The sequence below is a fragment of the Eucalyptus grandis genome, chromosome 5 (genome assembly GCF_016545825.1).
Source record: "Eucalyptus grandis isolate ANBG69807.140 chromosome 5, ASM1654582v1, whole genome shotgun sequence".
NCBI classification, from domain to species: domain Eukaryota; kingdom Viridiplantae; phylum Streptophyta; class Magnoliopsida; order Myrtales; family Myrtaceae; genus Eucalyptus; species Eucalyptus grandis.
The window spans coordinates 17,018,564-17,035,667 of NC_052616.1; the positions used below are offsets into that span (position 1 = coordinate 17,018,564).

Genomic DNA, 17,104 nt, shown 5'->3' on the forward strand with positions numbered 1-17,104 from the left:
GCGTTATCATAGGATTTCTATGTCTATTTCGAATGCTTTGTTTAATCCACTGAGGATAATGTTTCAGAATTGGCAATTTGTCGTCGCAGCTCCAAAAAGTTACAAGCATCGGGACCCTCTTTTTAGAAGTGATTTGCTTGTGCACTATTGTGAGCAAGTTCGAATACGCAATTCTTTAGGAAAGTCAAAATGACCCGAGTATTTGGCTGTCGGCACTTGTTTTAGAGATCAGCATTGTGTTGAAGGTAATCTCTAAACCTTGGAGTAGACAAAAACAATCGAGGAAAAAAAGAAAAACAAAGTCAGCCAGCCTCGTATCATGATTTCAAAGAGATGTTTTAATCATATTGATTTCAAAGAGATGTTTCCATCATATTTGAGATTTAACACGTAAAAAGTTTTCTGAGTTAGGTAAAACTCAGATAAATATGTACAATGCTTACTTGGAACACCTTTTATACAATTAATCCAACCTTTTACTGTTACTAATGAAGGTATAGAAACTCTTGCTTTGAACAAAAAAATCACCTTCAATTTCATAACAAAACCACAGAAAAGAAGTCTTAATATTTTACAAGAACATTCCATTTCAGAAATAAATTGCCTTATAAAAGACAAAGAAAACCAGCTTGAATTTTTAAAAGAAGATTTAGAATTCAAAAGAATAGAAGAAAATCTTATAAAACCAAACATCATAGAGAAAATAGCCTCCCTACAAAAACACATAGAGAAAACTATATGTTCTACTCTACCCAATGCCTTTTGGGAAAGAAAAAGCATATCGTTGATCTACTTTATGAACATGACTTTTCTGAAAACAAAATACCTACCAAAGCTCGCCCAACACAAATGAATCAAGAAGTTTTAAAATTCTGTCAAGCAGAAATACAAGATCTCTTAGATAAAAAACTCATAAGAAAAAGCCAATCACCTTGGAGTTGTTCTGCTTTTATGTCAATAAAAATGCTGAATTGGAAAGAGGAGTTCCAGATTAGTCATTAATTATAAACCTCTTAATATAGCCCTTAGGTGGATAAGATATCCTATACCTAATAAAAAAGATTTGTTAAACAGACTTTGTAGATCAAAAATATTTTCAAAATTTGACATGAAGTCAGGATTTTGGCAAATACAAGTTAGTGATAAGGATAAATACAAGACAACTTTTTACAGTCCCTTTGGCCAATATGAATGGAATGTTATGCCATTCGGCCTCAAAATGCCCCTTCAGAATTCCAAAGAATTATGAATGAGATTTTCAATCCTTATTCAGAATACATCATAGTTTATATAGATGATGTTCTAGTATTTTCTTCCAATATAGAACAACATTTCAAACATTTATCTACTTTCATAAAAATAATAATACAAAATGGTCTTGTAGTTTCTCCCACTAAAATTGCACTCTTCAAAACAAAGATTAGATTTTTAGGTCATTACATTCATATAAATACTATAACCCCCATTGAAAGATCAATCTCTTTTACCGATAAATTCCCTGATGAGATTAAAGACAAAACTCAATTACAGAGGTTTTTGGGTAGTCTAAATTATATTTTAGATTTCTTTCCCAATATAAATATCCTTTGTAAACCTTTACACCAAAGGTTACGAAAGGATCCTCCACCCTGGACCTCTGTCCATACAGACATTGTCAAACAAATCAAAATGCATGTAAAAGACATACCATGCTTACACCTTGCTGACCCTTCCACTTTCAAAATAGTTGAAACAGATGCCTCGAATAGGATATGGTGGTATTCTCAAACAAGTCAATAACAACAAAGAACAAGTTGTTCAGTTCATTTCAAAACATTGGAATTCCACTCAACAAAATTATTCGACAATCAAAAAGAAATACTTGCTATAGTTCTATCTATATCAAAATTCCAAGGAGATTTATTAAATCAAAATTCATCTTGAGGATTGATTGCAAATCAGCCAAAGACGTTTTACAAAAAGACGTTTTAAACATTGCATCAAAACAAATTTTTGCCAGATGGCAAGCCATACTTTCGATTCGATTTTGACATTGAATTTATAAATGGTTCTTCAAATTCATTACCTGATTTTCTCACAAGAGAATTTTTACAGGGGATACAATCATGCCAAGATCCAAAAAGACAAAGATAAAGGCAAAGGCAAAGCCACCGCCGAACCCTCCAATACACCACCAAAGCCGAAAGGCTTAACATCTGTCAAGACATGGCTTGAAATGGCAGAAAACAACCAGACATTCCTACACCAAACACCTTTGACAATAGAACACATATCTTCTGATCCCAAGCTAGCCTTTAACCAACTAGCCAACATGATACCAAAAGAAACCATTTTGTTACTTGCACAATCTATACAAAACAAGGAAAAGAAAGAGCCATCCAACGCCATCGAGGTAAGCAACAATCCTTCCCCGCTGGTTACACAAAACCCAGCAGAATACAAAAGAATTTCGAATGAGGTGGTTATTAGGCCACAGGCAACCCCTCAATCTCAAAAATCAAAATTCTTTCCTAAAACATCATTTCAAAAATATTAACTGTAGAAGATGGATTCTTCGACGAAGATCCAATCAAATTTGCAAAAAACATCTTTCCAAAAGACTGGTTATTCAAACCACATAATACAAACAAAACCCTTGCTTATTATGAGCAAATTCTAGTGGAGACAGAATCAAAGAAGATTTACCCATTTTGCCGACAAAACAATACAGAAAACATTCTATATATATATATATATTTTTAAATTTTGAGGACTATCTACATATAAAAAGTGGGAGAATTACCAAAAAGTAATTGTGCTAAATCATTCTTAAACTTTTTGACCAATTTAGTCCTAAACATTTTGTAATTGTGTCAATCGACACCCGACCAATTTTGGTTAACCGGCATTGACGTGGATGCTAACTAGCACTAGCTATCCGGCTAACGTTGACATGAACAATTTTAATAATACTTAATTTTTTTGAACTTTTTATTAATCATTTTCTTTTTCTTGTTCCTTTTCTTCCTTCTTTGGTTTTTTTTTTCCTTGTAACAGCAGCTGGCGAGGCTTGCCTAAATTTGAGCGAGGCCTAGAGTCGTGGGCGAGGCCAGCCTTGTCATGATCTCCTAGTCACGGGTGAAGGTGGCCTCGCTCAAACTCCATCAAAAAAGTTGAGATGGAAAGCGAAAAACTCGTACTGAATATTGAAAGAAAAGCATTGTGTCGAATCTGGAAAGCAGGAAACCCACTTCACCTTTCTAGCACCGAAGAAGCCGCAGCCAGCGCAATTGGTGGGAGAGGCCATCGCGATGGAGGCAAAATCCTGCCTCAAGGGAAAAGCTTCCTGTTGCAGAAAGCTTCCGCCTTCAACGATGGTGGCCGCCACCAGATCAGGGGATCTTGGAAATTAAAACGTCTTTGGCAGCTCATGCGCAGGCGGTAGCTGTGGTTGCCTTTGCTCATGGCCGTTTGAGGCACCAGCGAAGGCGACCATGGTCTCGCCTAGGTCTGGACAAGCCGAGCGAGGGTCACGACCCTCACCGGCCACTGTGAGGGAAAAGAAACCAAAGAGGGAAGAAAGGAAAAAGAGAAAAGAAAAAGAAAAATTCGAAAAATAATAATTTATTATTAAAAATTATCAACATTAGTATTGGCGGGACAACCGATGCTAGTTGGCGTCTGCGTTAACGCCCGGTTAGCCAAAATTAGCCGGATGTACTTAATTGGCATAATTATAGAAGGTTTATGATTGAATTGGTAAAAAAAAAGTTTATGCCTAAATTAACATAATTACAATAAGTGTATGGCTTTTTTGGTAATTTTTTCTAATAAAAGTCGTTATACTCTATTAGCAGTTATCAACTAACAAGATATTGGTCTAGATGGTAAGGAAGCTTGGTCATCTAATTTCGATATTGGGTTTAAATCTATTTGGGGGCATTTTATGCGTAAAATCCTAAATGCATCTGATTAGTATGGGAGAATGGTCCTGATCGTTTGGATAGGTAGACTAGTCGAGAAAATGAGATGATTTGGATAGAGTCGAGGTTTGCAGAACTGGCATGAACATTATGTGATTGCTAAACCTCAAAAAAATTAAACACTTACACGCCACACATCAGTGTAACAATATACACCCATAATGATAGAAAACTTTCACTTCATCGAACCCGTTCATGAAAATGGATTTTAATAAATCCAAAAATTGAGAGATTATTTTCTGATATCTAATGAAAATGTGAACTTACTCAATGATGTTTGATAAGAATTTCTAGCTCGAAATAGATACCAGAACGCGAATGGCCACTTTAAGAAAGAATGGAAGATGAAAAGGGAGAGACTAAAGACGAGGACAAAGGAAGCACACTGGAAACTGCACACCACACAGACAGCTTTTCTCTCTCCTCTCCTTGTCTTCCTCGGTCTCTCTCTCTCTCTCACGATTCTCTCCGGTGCCCCCTTTTCACGTTCCCACATTTGTCTTCTTTCTGAACTTCCAGTCTTTCTCAGTCAACGCCGCTAATTTAACATATTCCAGTCTCCACGGCAGTTTGTGCAATAAAAAAATCCCACGTGGCATTAACTTCTATAAATCTGCCGACGTAACTTGCCGGAAAAATCCAATCGGCAAAAATCATAAGAAGCGACGTCATCTTGGCCCTATTAGTAAAAGAAAGAAGAGGGTAAACGACTCTCTTGAATTTGCATTTACTCGTGTTACATAAAGAGCGAAGTTAAAATTAAAAATCAGGGCTGGAGTAGAAAGTTAGGGCTTGCTGGATGTGGCGAGATTGGAGATTTCTCTATAAATCCTCAATTTTAAAGAGTAAAGTTAAAAAGGAAAAATAAAAAATAAAAAAGGGGAGGAGAGATATGAAAAATCCAAGCTGAAAGAGAAGGAATCAAAATCTTTCAGACATGTGCTTGCCGGATCCTCCATTTCTAGCTCTTCTTCTCCGATGGTAGAGCCATGTTTCCTCAATCTCTAGCCACACTCAGATCAGTTATTTGCTTACTAGAGATGAGGGAGATAGAGACTGGAGTTTTCAATTTCTGATCTCGAATCGCTAAGATGGGGAGTCCAGGAGGATTTGGAGACTGTTAGGGTGGGAATGGGAGCAGGATTGATCGTGTGGGTCTGATGAAGGAACGCATTGTGGTGGCCTACCAAGATACTCGACCCCAATGAGCCCTTCGTTGGTGATCTTTGCTTGCCACGAGAACTCCGGTCAAGTTTCTCGAAAGACAAGATGCCAGTGTGCATGCCTGCATTCCCCTTCTAAGATCGGGGTTTTCTTTTGCCACAATAATCTAAAATTGTCCATGTTTGACTTAAATTTCTTTGAAAAAAGCCACGTTGGAGTGAAAATTTCACTCAGGACGAATCATAGGAAATAGACACTCGAGTGAAGGTTTTTTTGCATTATACTACACAAAAAACTTTTATGTTAAAAATTTACTCCTGTATTTAAAGATAGCTTCACATTATCTCACACACAAAGAAAGGAAAAAAAAAACCTATTTTCTAGCTACAGGTTTCCCTTCATACTATATATATTCTATTATAGATTTGACCCAAAGATTAGAGGGACCAATCATTAACAAGGGCGGCAAAAAAGGAAGAAGAGTTTTTCAATGCAAACTATTCTGATCTATCTGTTGAATTCTTGCTTAAGCCAGCAACAGCATGGAAACTTCAGATATTAAAAGGGAAACAGACAATAAATTTTCATCTTCATTCTCTTGTGTGGAGGAAAATCAATCGTCGAAAGGTGTTTAGTTCAATACGCGTTTTGCAACTTCATAGATTGAGAACAGGAGAGAGGAAATATTTTCATCTTCATTCTTTTGAGAGAAAATAAGGTCATGTTTAGTAACCATCCAAATAGAGCCAAATTCTGATTTTTTGTTCCCAGATCGCTTGGGCCGAGAATCGCATTTGGTAAAATTCTTGTTCCCGGGAACAAATTGGGAGTGGAATCAAGAATAAAAAAGTTGATTTTTGTTCGAGGCCAAGCCTCGTCTGGCCGGGAAAGCCTCGCGATGCCCAACCCTGCCAGTGGCCAAACGAGCCTCGCCCAGCACTGGCAAGGCTCGCCTGGCCACGGGAGGCCTTTGGCCGACCGGGGGTTGGCCTCGTTGAGGGTCGCCGATGCTTCGGTGAGGTTGTCAATCCGCGACTAGCCACAAGAAGAAGAAGAAGAAGAAGAAGAAGAAGAAGAAGAATATGAGAAAAAGGAAAAAAAAAAGAAAAAAAAAAAAGGAAAAAAGGAAAAAGAAAAGAAAAAAAGAAAATAGTAAAAAATTATTTAAAATTAAAAGAAATTGATTTGGAACAGAATCAATGAAAGACCGTACCAAATACAATTTTATTCCGAATCAGAAATTTTGAATAGTTATCAAACGCGTTTTTTTTTACTCGGGAATCGCCCTAACAAAATAAAAATAATCATTTCTGATCAAAATCTCTTCTCGAATAGAATCATTACCAAACGCCCTAAATAATCATGGGAAGGCGTTCGACACTGGAAAAGGAGAAAAAAGGAAATTTCCATCTCCGAGTGCTTGACGTTTCTGCCGATAATATATTAATTAAGTAATTTGGTAACAACAGACGCGTGTCTTAGAGCACTTGTTAGGCACATTCAATATGGAAGTTTTGATTTATAAGGCGTTGATAATATACCACACGAGAAAAACAGAGTATTAAAAACTGCAAACGTTCTTGACATGGCTTCTCGATAAGTATCGCGGCTTCGACCCCCAAAAAAAAACGAAAAAAGTATCACGGCCAGGGGCACTTTTTTTACGTTTTTATGACAAAATCCCTCTGATAAAAGTTATCAAATGGTGTACAATAAAATCCGCAATTTGCTATCTACTAATTGTGTTTTCTCCCTCAAAATTATAATAAATGATCGTTATAGGGCTCGTGGACTATTTTTGGGTTTCATTATCAAAGGGGGCACTTAGTAGAAAGTTGAATTTGGTATTATGAGATGCTGACAAGCTATAGTTTTCTCTGGATTTGTTCTAACATCACTGAAAATTGATGAAAATATAATAAACTTACTAGCATGAAGCAACGAATTCATCTGACTTGGCTTAATTTTGTTAGAGATATTACTTATTTGGGGTGGTATTGTTAACTACAAGGCTTTTCTAATACACTAGCCAATGTATGTTAACTATTATAGTTGCGTAATGACTTACTTTAGCTTTTGCAGTCAAGCACACAATATCAATCTGAAAATAAAGCATCGAAACTCTTTGTTTACTTAATTAATTTGCACTAAGCATGGTGTCTCTTTTTCCGAATTTATTTTTTATTTATTTATAAATATATATTGAAAAATTTGGAGAACTCTCCTACTTCATTTGATTTTATTGTGCATTATCTATTTATAAAATCAGAAGTCCACTTATTTCGCTGGATTTTAAATGTATCTATTATTCTTCATCGCCCGTGTATAGGCTATTGCATTACACCTAGAAACTAGCATGATGTGGTTTTTAATGTGTTTATGTAAGGTGTAGGGGCCGTGTGATGCTATTGCACTGGTTGATAACCTTATAATTCCATGCGTCTTTGCATTGATTTCAAGCCAATTTTACTTGTGGTCACCGTAGTGAAATTTGTGATCAAGTTGCAAGGTTTTGATTTCAATCTCCAAAATATATAATGTTGAACATTTTTTTTCCGATTGATGTCCTTTGAAGAAATAGAATTATTTTTCCATTAAAATAATCTTAGAATTGTGATTCGTTCGGTATGTCAATCGTTCTCCAAAAGATCAATCGGTACATTAATCGCAAAAAATCTTACATTTAATTATTGGGCAATTAAATTCAAAGTTCGAGTAACCTAGTTATAAATTTTCCCAAATTTCTATGGTGGAGTTAAATTATCACTAATTTCTATGTGATCACAAGTAAAGATGACTTTCGCTTCGCCCGCAAAATGAAACTTTATTTCTACTTCCGGCCAAATAGCCCGTCTAGTCGTCAACCCAGAAAACTAGCGGATGTCTTTGAGCAAACCGGTCATTCAGGTGGGAGGTGAGAGGTTCCAATCTTTTGTCACATTATTCCAATTATTATTTTGTCCAATCTTTTATCAAACTACCTTTTCTTTCTTTCCTTATCATCCGCTCAAATATTAATCTAATAATATCTAACAAATCAATAAAAATAATCCAAGAACTAAACCTTTATTGTGGTTTGATGTAATTATTAAAGGGTCAATACTATGGTTTATTTTCCAAGATATTGAAAATTAACATGATGAGAATTAGACGTATTCTTACTTCGGATGTAAATGCGTCAACTTCGAAAATTCCTTATGTAATAAATTCTTCTTGGCATTGACCGATACTTCATCCTTGTAATTTTCAAATGCTATATCAAAATTAAAATTTTATTTTGAGACCTTGTCATTGATTATACTCTAATCAAAGCTTGTTAGAATAGTACACACTATCCCAGTATGTGCCATTTTAAATTGCTTTATTGAGAAAAGATTAGATGTTAAATGTAAGTATGCAGTGATGATTTCTACCAACCATTGTGTACTAATCGTGTCAGATAGTAGTAGTCCTTTGTTGATATGCTACGGTAACTTTTGAAGATCAGCGAGAAAAGGAGGGTTTGAGCAATAGCCGGGGATTTAATGGTGAGGCTTCTCCAAGGGATAAAAGGGGACATAAGGAGGATTCTACCAGAATATTTAGGTCGGTCCCTATGCTATGATGACTTCATAGTCACCGTCGGGCCCACAGTGACGGTGACTGTGAGGTCATCATAGCATAGGACAAACTACTTTATCTCCATGGAGTGACCTGAATATATTTCTTCCTCGTAGCATCCTCCTTGACTCCCCTTGTAATTTGTATCCCTTGGAGAAGCCTCACCCTCTCTGTTCGAAAGCTTCTCCGTGAAATCCCCCCTCTAATTTGCATTTGCTGTGAGCTCTTTACCTCTCGTGCTGAGGTGAAAAAAACATCAACCCTCTTTATTAGAAAGCTAGCACAGACCAATGTCGGACATCAACTCTACTTCAACTGAAGCTCGGAGGTTAGTTTTACATTCAACAACTCGAAATTTACATCGATTACTACTCTTCATTTGCTTGCGTACGTGTTGTCGTTCCTTAGGAACCATATCCTCCTTTGCATCATGAGCTTTTAGGGCACTAGGCTTTATAAGTTTCTTGGAACCATATCCTCATTTACTCGAAATTTACATCGATTACTACTCTTCATTTACTAAGCTTTTGATTGCTATTTCGGATTGACAAATAACATGTCGTAATGCAACCTGGGAGAAATTCTCACCATCATGTACACTTAATTCACTATGTGGATGAGTAAGCTTCCGTTGAGCAAGATTTAAGCCGTTCCTACCACAAGCTTGTATTAATTTATTGTACCTTAAATAAATGATTTTAGATTTTGTTGTTATTTTTTGTAGACCTGGAGGACTAGAAGATGCCATCACTGAAAAATTGAAAGATTTCTTGACATCCTCGCTTAGATGGTCACTTGCTTTTCTTGGAGTCAAGGATTTACTTATAAACAAGCAATTGACCTTCATCGTGATTTCCATAGCTCTCATAATTCTTTTCGGCATTAGTTCGCGAACAACGCGAGGCAATCGTGGAATGATATTCATCAATTTTGCATTTCTTATACTTGGATGTCTCATTGTTGGAATAACACTCAACTCGATTGTACCGAATTCTTATATTAAGTGGGCTATCTATGGCATATTCCTTGCTATGGTAGCTACAAATCCCGATTATCAACAATTTTTTCAAGAGATGAAACAAATCATCAAGTCTATATGCAGAGCAACTTATTTGAGACTCAGAGACTTGTTCATTGAATCACTTGGGTTCATCGAGAATCTTTTGAAATTTAATGTTGCAAACCAAGAAGAATCATCGATGAATAATACCATTGTAACTCGATCGGTGGATGGCAACGGTGGCGGAGATGAGGAGGACTTTGCCTAGTTGGTCTCGTGATATAATTTGACACCCTTTATCTCTTTTTTTTCCTTTGCATTGTAAGGTGTTTGAATGATATGTAAAATGGATATATGAGGTTTTTCCTCTGTTTACGTGTTTGTACTATTGTTCAAGCAAATTCAATTACTAGGTGCTTGTTAGCATTCCGGTCATCCTTTCTTCTCTTTTCAGAGCCTATCCAAAAGAGAATGGTTGTGAATATCTTGATAGTTATGTATTGCCATGACATAGTGCTTTTCGTATCCATGAATTTAAGATTGGGGTTTAAGTTGCAACGAATGCTGTTGCATAGCGAGCCATCAAGTAATATTCTGCTAGTGTAAAGCAGGGATGCGTTGCCAAGTTCATTGCACAAAAGTTGTCCATTACACCGTGGAATGGACGGATAAGCATTTGGCCAAACTCTGCTTCGGACGGCCATTCTTCAGCTCGTATCTGGCCAGCCTTCGGCTTTGCTTGACCATTTTTTAAAAGTTTTCTTGGCCTTTGCTTGGCCACTTTCAGGCCCACATGTTTGGCCAGTTCCACCACACACACACAACCAGTCCCGCCAATTACCGGACAGTCCAACAGCCAACAAAACAAAACATTCGACCAAAAAAGTCGACTAAGTTTTAGTCTTTGGATGCAAGAGTAAACTCAGAAATCATAAAGAGCGAAACACAAGCCGATCATAATTTTTTTTTTTTTTGGTTAATAAAGTCGACTAAGTTTAAATGTGTAGATATAGAAGACATATTTTGACATTTTAGAAGGGGCCATCGATATTGAGGAGAACAATTTTTCCTTTACCATTTGTTTTTGCACGAGAAAATTAAAGAAGCGACAAGATGCAATTTTAGAATGTAGAAATAATGGAGTGATGGTAATTTTTACAAATGCTCATAACAAACTAACTTATGGAGAGACACTGCTATATCCAACATGTATGTTCATAGTAAGATTCATGTGATAACATGTCAGCTTCTCCATTGACTTCGCTAAGCAATTTTTTTTTAGATAACGATTGCATGTATGCGATATTAAAGTTAGCTCAAAATGAAATCACCATTCTTAAGTGAATTGGAATAGTTCAGATATTGTCTCCTTAGTTTCAACCTACAACATGGATATTTTCATGTGCTCTCGAAGCATGATTTTTTCAACTTGCTCAAACAAAAAATTCACATGTTAAGTGAGTGTTAAAAGTGTGCAAGTCTTCATCTCATCTGAAGTATTAAGTGCCCCCAAATCACCTTGTCTACGACTCTGTCCGGACCGGACCGGATCGGATCGGTCCAAATGCTTAAGCCTCAAAATCCGGTCGGACCGGTACGACTCGACCGCGCTTGCTTTTATATCGACTTCCCTCCCATTTTCTTCACTCCCCTCGAACCTCTGTCATTTCGCGACGCCCAATCGCCATTTTCGTCTCGAGAATTCGCCGCGACCGCTCGAATGGCGGCGAAGCGCCGCTCTCCCACTTCCGACGCGGAGCCCGACGGAGCGGAGGCGAGCTCGGGCTCCGAACCGGAGCCTCCGACGCTACCCGCCCCGACGGAGGCGACGCCTGTATCGAATTACGAGAAGCAGAGGCTGTCGAGGATCGCGGAGAACAAGAGGAGGATGGAGGCCCTGGGCCTCCGAAACCTGGCGAGTTCCGTGATGGGTTCGAGTCGGAAGGCGAGAAAGGGCGACGCGAAGGGCAAAAGGAAGGTGGGCGGCGAGGACGAGGACGACGACAACGACGACAAGGATGGTGATTACGCGCCTGCTTTGGACGGCGATGGCGGCGATGACGATGATCTTAGCGTCGACGATGAGGAGGATGATCGGGATTTTGAAGTATCTGGGTCTGGTAAGACAAAGGTCGGTTCTTTTCTATTGGGTAATTCTTTATCTGCTTCTGTTGTTTTTGCGTGAATTGAAGTTCCTAACGTAGTTGGCGTTTAAGGTTTATGTGAAAATGGGAAGGTCGGTTCAAGACAATGGAGTCAAGAGAAAGAAATGATCACAGAGTTTCTCATTTCTTGAATTTTTCTCAATGAGGATGACAATGGGGCCATTGAAGTGAATGAAGTGATTCGTCCTCGGGGGTCATTAATTTTTGGCTTCGTGGCTCCGGCTTTATTTCATTCCATTCCGAACTGTTGTGTATTCACCACATATTGCGGTCACTCGGAAGTGTTGCCTATATATTTCCTTCACAACGCTGGCTTTTTTTTGCTAGTATAATATTTAGTTAATCTTGTTGTGAAGTGTATCCGGGAGCACTTTCTTCCTAGTTACCTCAGTTCTTTAGACTTCTTCACGAAGTGTTTTATTCACAAATATTGCTGCAGTGGCTGCATTGAGCGCCTTCTTAGTTAGAATGAATTTCTTATGCTGCACCCAGATTTTATTGCTTCATTGTGACATTCTTGAAACTTCACCAGTGTTTCTAAGAAATAGTTGGCCTAATTAAACAGAAGACTATCATGAGAACATCCAAGTTGAATCCTAGGTAACCATGAGATTTTCGGCTTGAAGTGGCATTGAATACTTAGTTATGCTGTTTGACTCGCCAAGATTACCCAACTTAAGCAAAACTTTGTGCAGTTGGTTAGAAACTGTGTGAAACTTAAGTACACTCGCTGGCAGATTAACATGCCATCTTTCCCTTCATTTTTCCCTTATTATAAATCCTCGAGAATTTCAATTAAATTGTGTACTTTTAATATATCTTGGCATTTCAAACCTATCACAATTAATTCCAAAATTACAGTCTAATTGTTTATTGGCTACTTATTTTGAATTTCACTATTGCTAATTACTCCAGACTGCATTTGTGAAGGATGTTAATTTAGTGATACTCTAGTTGCATGTACTGCAGTTGAAAATACCGTTTTCACCAAATTTGTTTAAATAGTAATACCACAGTTGAATAAATGATTTAATTACCAAATAATATAGTGTGGGTGTTTTTAGTCAAATTGACTTATGGCTTTCATTTAAGTTTAGCTTTTCCAGTGCTCTGTCTATCCTCTTGGAGTGGGCTTTGGTGGAAGGCAGTTTTTCTTTCTGTATCTCCTCTTATTGCTTTTCAAGCAATAAGATTTCCATTTAAATCAGGATTAAGACAACAATAGGAAACCATGGATCTGAGGCGCACTTGGGAACTTCTAAGTAAATTGTAGATGTATCAGTCTTGGACATGTCATTATAGTAATCGCATTGGACATATTGAACATCTCCAACTTCATGTCCTTGGTTATTTTATGTTAAGCAAGATTAGGGTGGTGTCGTATGGAAGATGCGTAGATTCATAAGTTATGAACTTAGAGAATTTGGCTATGATACTTAGTACCCATTGCGACATGCTTAGTTTGAAATCAATATTGTTTTCCTTGTTTTTAGTCCTATTCCATTTTAATATTCAGATCAGATTTCAGATATATCACATATCCCAGAGGTTGTGACATGAGAAAAGTGAAAGGAGCTAAACCTGAATTGTCGTTCCTATTCTTTAATGTAGGTGGAAGAAGTTTAAACATTGATGAGGGCAAAATTGATGAGCTGAATTCAGCAAATTATTTTGATCATGTATTATTTTGATATGTCATCTTAATACCGAGCTTCTTGTCCTTCTTGGGACAATCGACATGTCAATACCTTTGTAATACTTCTGTCTTGCTTTGAAATGTTGTTTTTCTTACCTTTTGTGACTATCTCCTGCTCCAGGGAAAGAGAAAAGTGTCCAAACCAAGGAAGAAACCTCAAACCAAAAAGTTACTGAATAAGTTGGATTATGTTGATGATGATGCTGAATTGGCGAAGGTAAATCTAGTATTTTCATGATTGTAATACTGTCATTCTAGAGTGAAGCTTGGGTTTCATCTCAGCATGGATTAGAAATCTATTACACATGTAGTAACTGCAAGGTCAATATTGACAAAGTCAGTGGCAAAATGCAGGCCATTGTGCTGTCTCTGCATGATTCTGCTGGAGTTTCAGGAACAGTGAGCTCAGGGCCTTCTAAAAATGAGGCTGGTGTAGATCTTAAAGGCAGAGTAGAAAAGACTCAGGAAAATCCTAGAATGCTGAAGAGGAGAAAAACGGTCTGTAACTCTTGTCCTAATAATTGTTTTAAGAGAATTTTGTTTTCCTTCTCCTTTCCTAGCTGACTGTCTTTGTTTGTTTGTTTCTTTTTTTTCTTGTAAATAATTATTGATATCCAGTTTACCAGCCGGGTGAAGATGACTGAGGACGAGCTGATTATGCATTTCTTTCAGTTTGATGGTAATTGATGGTTAATGGAGTTTCCATTTCTATGTTTGTCAGATGATGGATGCATATTTTTCACATTCTTTCCTTCATATATATATATATATTTTGGCATTGATGGCTGTGGCAACCACTTGTTGGTTTCGCACATCAGGTTCACTTGTTCTTGTGCATCATTAGTCCCAATGGTAGGGAGGTTCAGAGAAGCTAATTTATTGTTAGGCTGAAGCATTCGCATCCAGGAAATGAACATCTATAGTAGGTCAATCTGGAGGGAGATATTTATGCGCTGCAAGTCTTCCATCCCTTTCTTTAGTCATGGTTTGAAAAGTGATATTAAAATTTTGAAGACCTGGTGGATGTTGGTTTGCTAGTATATAGTTTTGAGATACGTTGCTTCTTGATTACTGTGATATTAGAAACTGCCAAAATATGTCACAGAATATCAATTTTACTAGAAGGTTTTTTCTATGTTCCTCTGGTTACTAACAATGAGAGTTTCTTATGTGGGTATTACACGGACCTTCTTTTTTCTTTCCGTGGCTTGTGATCTTACTGTTAAGTGGGTACATCTAGCCCTTCCTGGACCCCACATTGTGGGAGGCTGGGCAATAGACACCCCTTTTTGGCTTGTGAACCTTTTGTTTCTGGAACTGATGAGCTTGCATGTGTCATGCAGAAGTGGGGAAGGGTGGCATCACTGTGCATGATTTAGCCAAAGTTGCTGATGCTCATGATTTTACATGGACAGACGAGGAACTAGCCAACATGATTTACTGCTTTGATAGCGATGGAGATGGAAAGGTCCAGCCTAGTACTATTTTTGTTTCATCTCCAGTCCTGCACGCTAATCCTTTTGTCAACTGCATTGCTGTGGACTGAACTATCATGAAATTTTGAAAAAAGGTCTCAGCATCATTAATTTAATTGACTGCAGTGTTATGAAATCTCATTAAACTTCCATGAGGACAGAGTATCTGTTGTTGAATAGATATATAATTAAGTTATGGGTCTTGGCAACACTTGTTAACCATGCTTAATAAAGAAATGTTTTTATTTCATTTATTATGCATAATACAAGAAAGATGGTGCATTGGAAATGACAAACTTTCTTTTTTGAGGTTTTCAAGAAGTGCTTTGGCGGCACTTGTTAATGAAATTCTTAAATTATTAATGCAGATCAAAATCTAGGCAATTTTAGAAATTATCTTGCATTAATGTCCATGTTTCAAGAATCGAACAATACTAAATATGACTTAACTATAACTGTCTGGGAAAGTATCACCAACTTGATTTAATCATAATAATGGGGTAGTGAAAATAAATGAGGTAATATGCTGGCAAGACTAGTCATGCCCTGGAAAGTGTGGGAAAAAGGATTCTGTTAGGATATGAATTTTTACATAGTTATTTTAAGGTCAATCTCTAGTTAGATCTTTTAGTTAGCCCACTCTTGGCATCAGAGAATGTAATTTTCTCCATCTTCATCTATCTCTTTTATTTTTAGATCTCCATTGCTAGATTGAATAAATTTCTAGTAATGTTATGCAAAGGAAAAACAATTGCCAACAATAGTATTAAGGATTTCTTTTCTTAGGAATCAACATAAATTTAATGATGTAAAGTAAACTGGGGATTGAATGTTGATTCTGGTTTTGGGTCTTTAGGAAGTAAACTATCTGTTTGTGGCGTGACTTATCTGTCTATGTTACAGCTAAGTCTTGATGATTTCTCGAAGATTGTCCATCGATGCAACGTGATACAAGGTTCTGAAAGCTCCTAAGTGGTTAAGAATGCCAAGTCTACCTACTATTCAGACCAGGTATGATGAGGAATTGGCTATGACTTTTTCTCACCCCTTCACTAGTTAGCAATGATGATATCAGAATTAGTTACCGTACTAGTGGTGATTGTTAGATTTTAAATTCTTGGAGTTGAGGTAAGACCAAGGAAAATGGCTCTCCAAAACTTTCTTTTACTGTTTAAGCTAAAGCTGATACCAATAAATAAGTCAGTGATGAAAGATGGTGGATTAAGTGATCTGGAGGACGAGGAAACCCACATTTTCTTGCTACCTAATGGAATGTCCTCTTTAGAGCTCGGATTTAGTGGAGTTTTACTTGCAGATTTCCTCATGTATCGACTTCTGATGTATGTCTTTATGTTCTATTCCAGGAGGGATTGATCAAGAGTTCATTTTTCTGCCGGGTTCTGTTTCAACAGCAAGAAAAGAGGCACCTAAGTAAGCGAGAGATAGAAGCAAGATAGTAGCTTGATCCGCTAGCTGTAGTGAAGATGTATATAGTATAAGTCAGAGCTTTCATAGATAACTCACCAAATGCTGGTTGTATTTATATCTTTCACCAAATGCTGGTTGTATTACTATCTTAGACAACAGAATTATCTGTGGCTTTTACAAGCTGATCTATTTGAGGTTGGGATTAGTGTGACGGCAGATTATAGCTTGCTTAACCTTTTGGGCCAGTTGAATTATCTGTTGCATTGTTTTATACAAAGAATGAGTACTCTAAAGAAGGTTTGGTCCTGCTGTTATTTATGATTGATCACATCGAGACATTATCTATCCCGTGACAAATATTCTCAAGTTGGTCAGACCGGAGAAACCAAGATGCATTAAAGAAATGCTGCAATATGCACCTTCAGAATAACCAGGTTTGTTAAAGTGGGCATGGAAGTGATGGGGTTTGTCTCAGTTTTGGCTGGTGCCAAGATGTCCCGATGTTCTTAATAAGCTCTGGCGGGTACCTGCGGTCGGCTCTCTTTTGAGGCCTTATAGTTTAGAGAGTTCAACTGAGGCTACACAGAGAGCAGATATAGAGTCGTCAGAACAGA

At 37.4% G+C, this 17,104-nt stretch overlaps 1 protein-coding gene across 1 annotated transcript; it reads left to right on the top strand.

The window, feature by feature from the left end:
- The first annotated feature begins 11,382 nt into the window (after nt 1-11,382).
- LOC120293200 lies at nt 11,383-16,767 on the top strand. The gene is made up of 7 exons (XM_039312155.1): nt 11,383-11,857; nt 13,709-13,804; nt 13,942-14,085; nt 14,206-14,266; nt 14,931-15,055; nt 15,966-16,073; nt 16,427-16,767. Exons 1-6 carry the CDS (start codon nt 11,447-11,449, stop codon nt 16,032-16,034), a joined length of 906 nt encoding a protein of 301 aa, XP_039168089.1. The 5' UTR covers nt 11,383-11,446; the 3' UTR covers nt 16,035-16,073; nt 16,427-16,767.
- Nucleotides 16,768-17,104: the final 337 nt, after the last annotated feature.

Bases quoted from the DNA above. Each gene is read 5' to 3' on its own strand.
- LOC120293200 (XM_039312155.1), top strand. From the start codon at position 11,447: ATGGCGGCGAAGCGCCGCTCTCCCACTTCCGACGCGGAGCCCGACGGA. The intron at 11,858-13,708 runs GTCGGTTCTTTT...CTCCTGCTCCAG, and splicing joins CTGGGTCTGGTAAGACAAAG to GGAAAGAGAAAAGTGTCCAA. The intron at 15,056-15,965 runs GTCCAGCCTAGT...TCTATGTTACAG, and splicing joins ATAGCGATGGAGATGGAAAG to CTAAGTCTTGATGATTTCTC.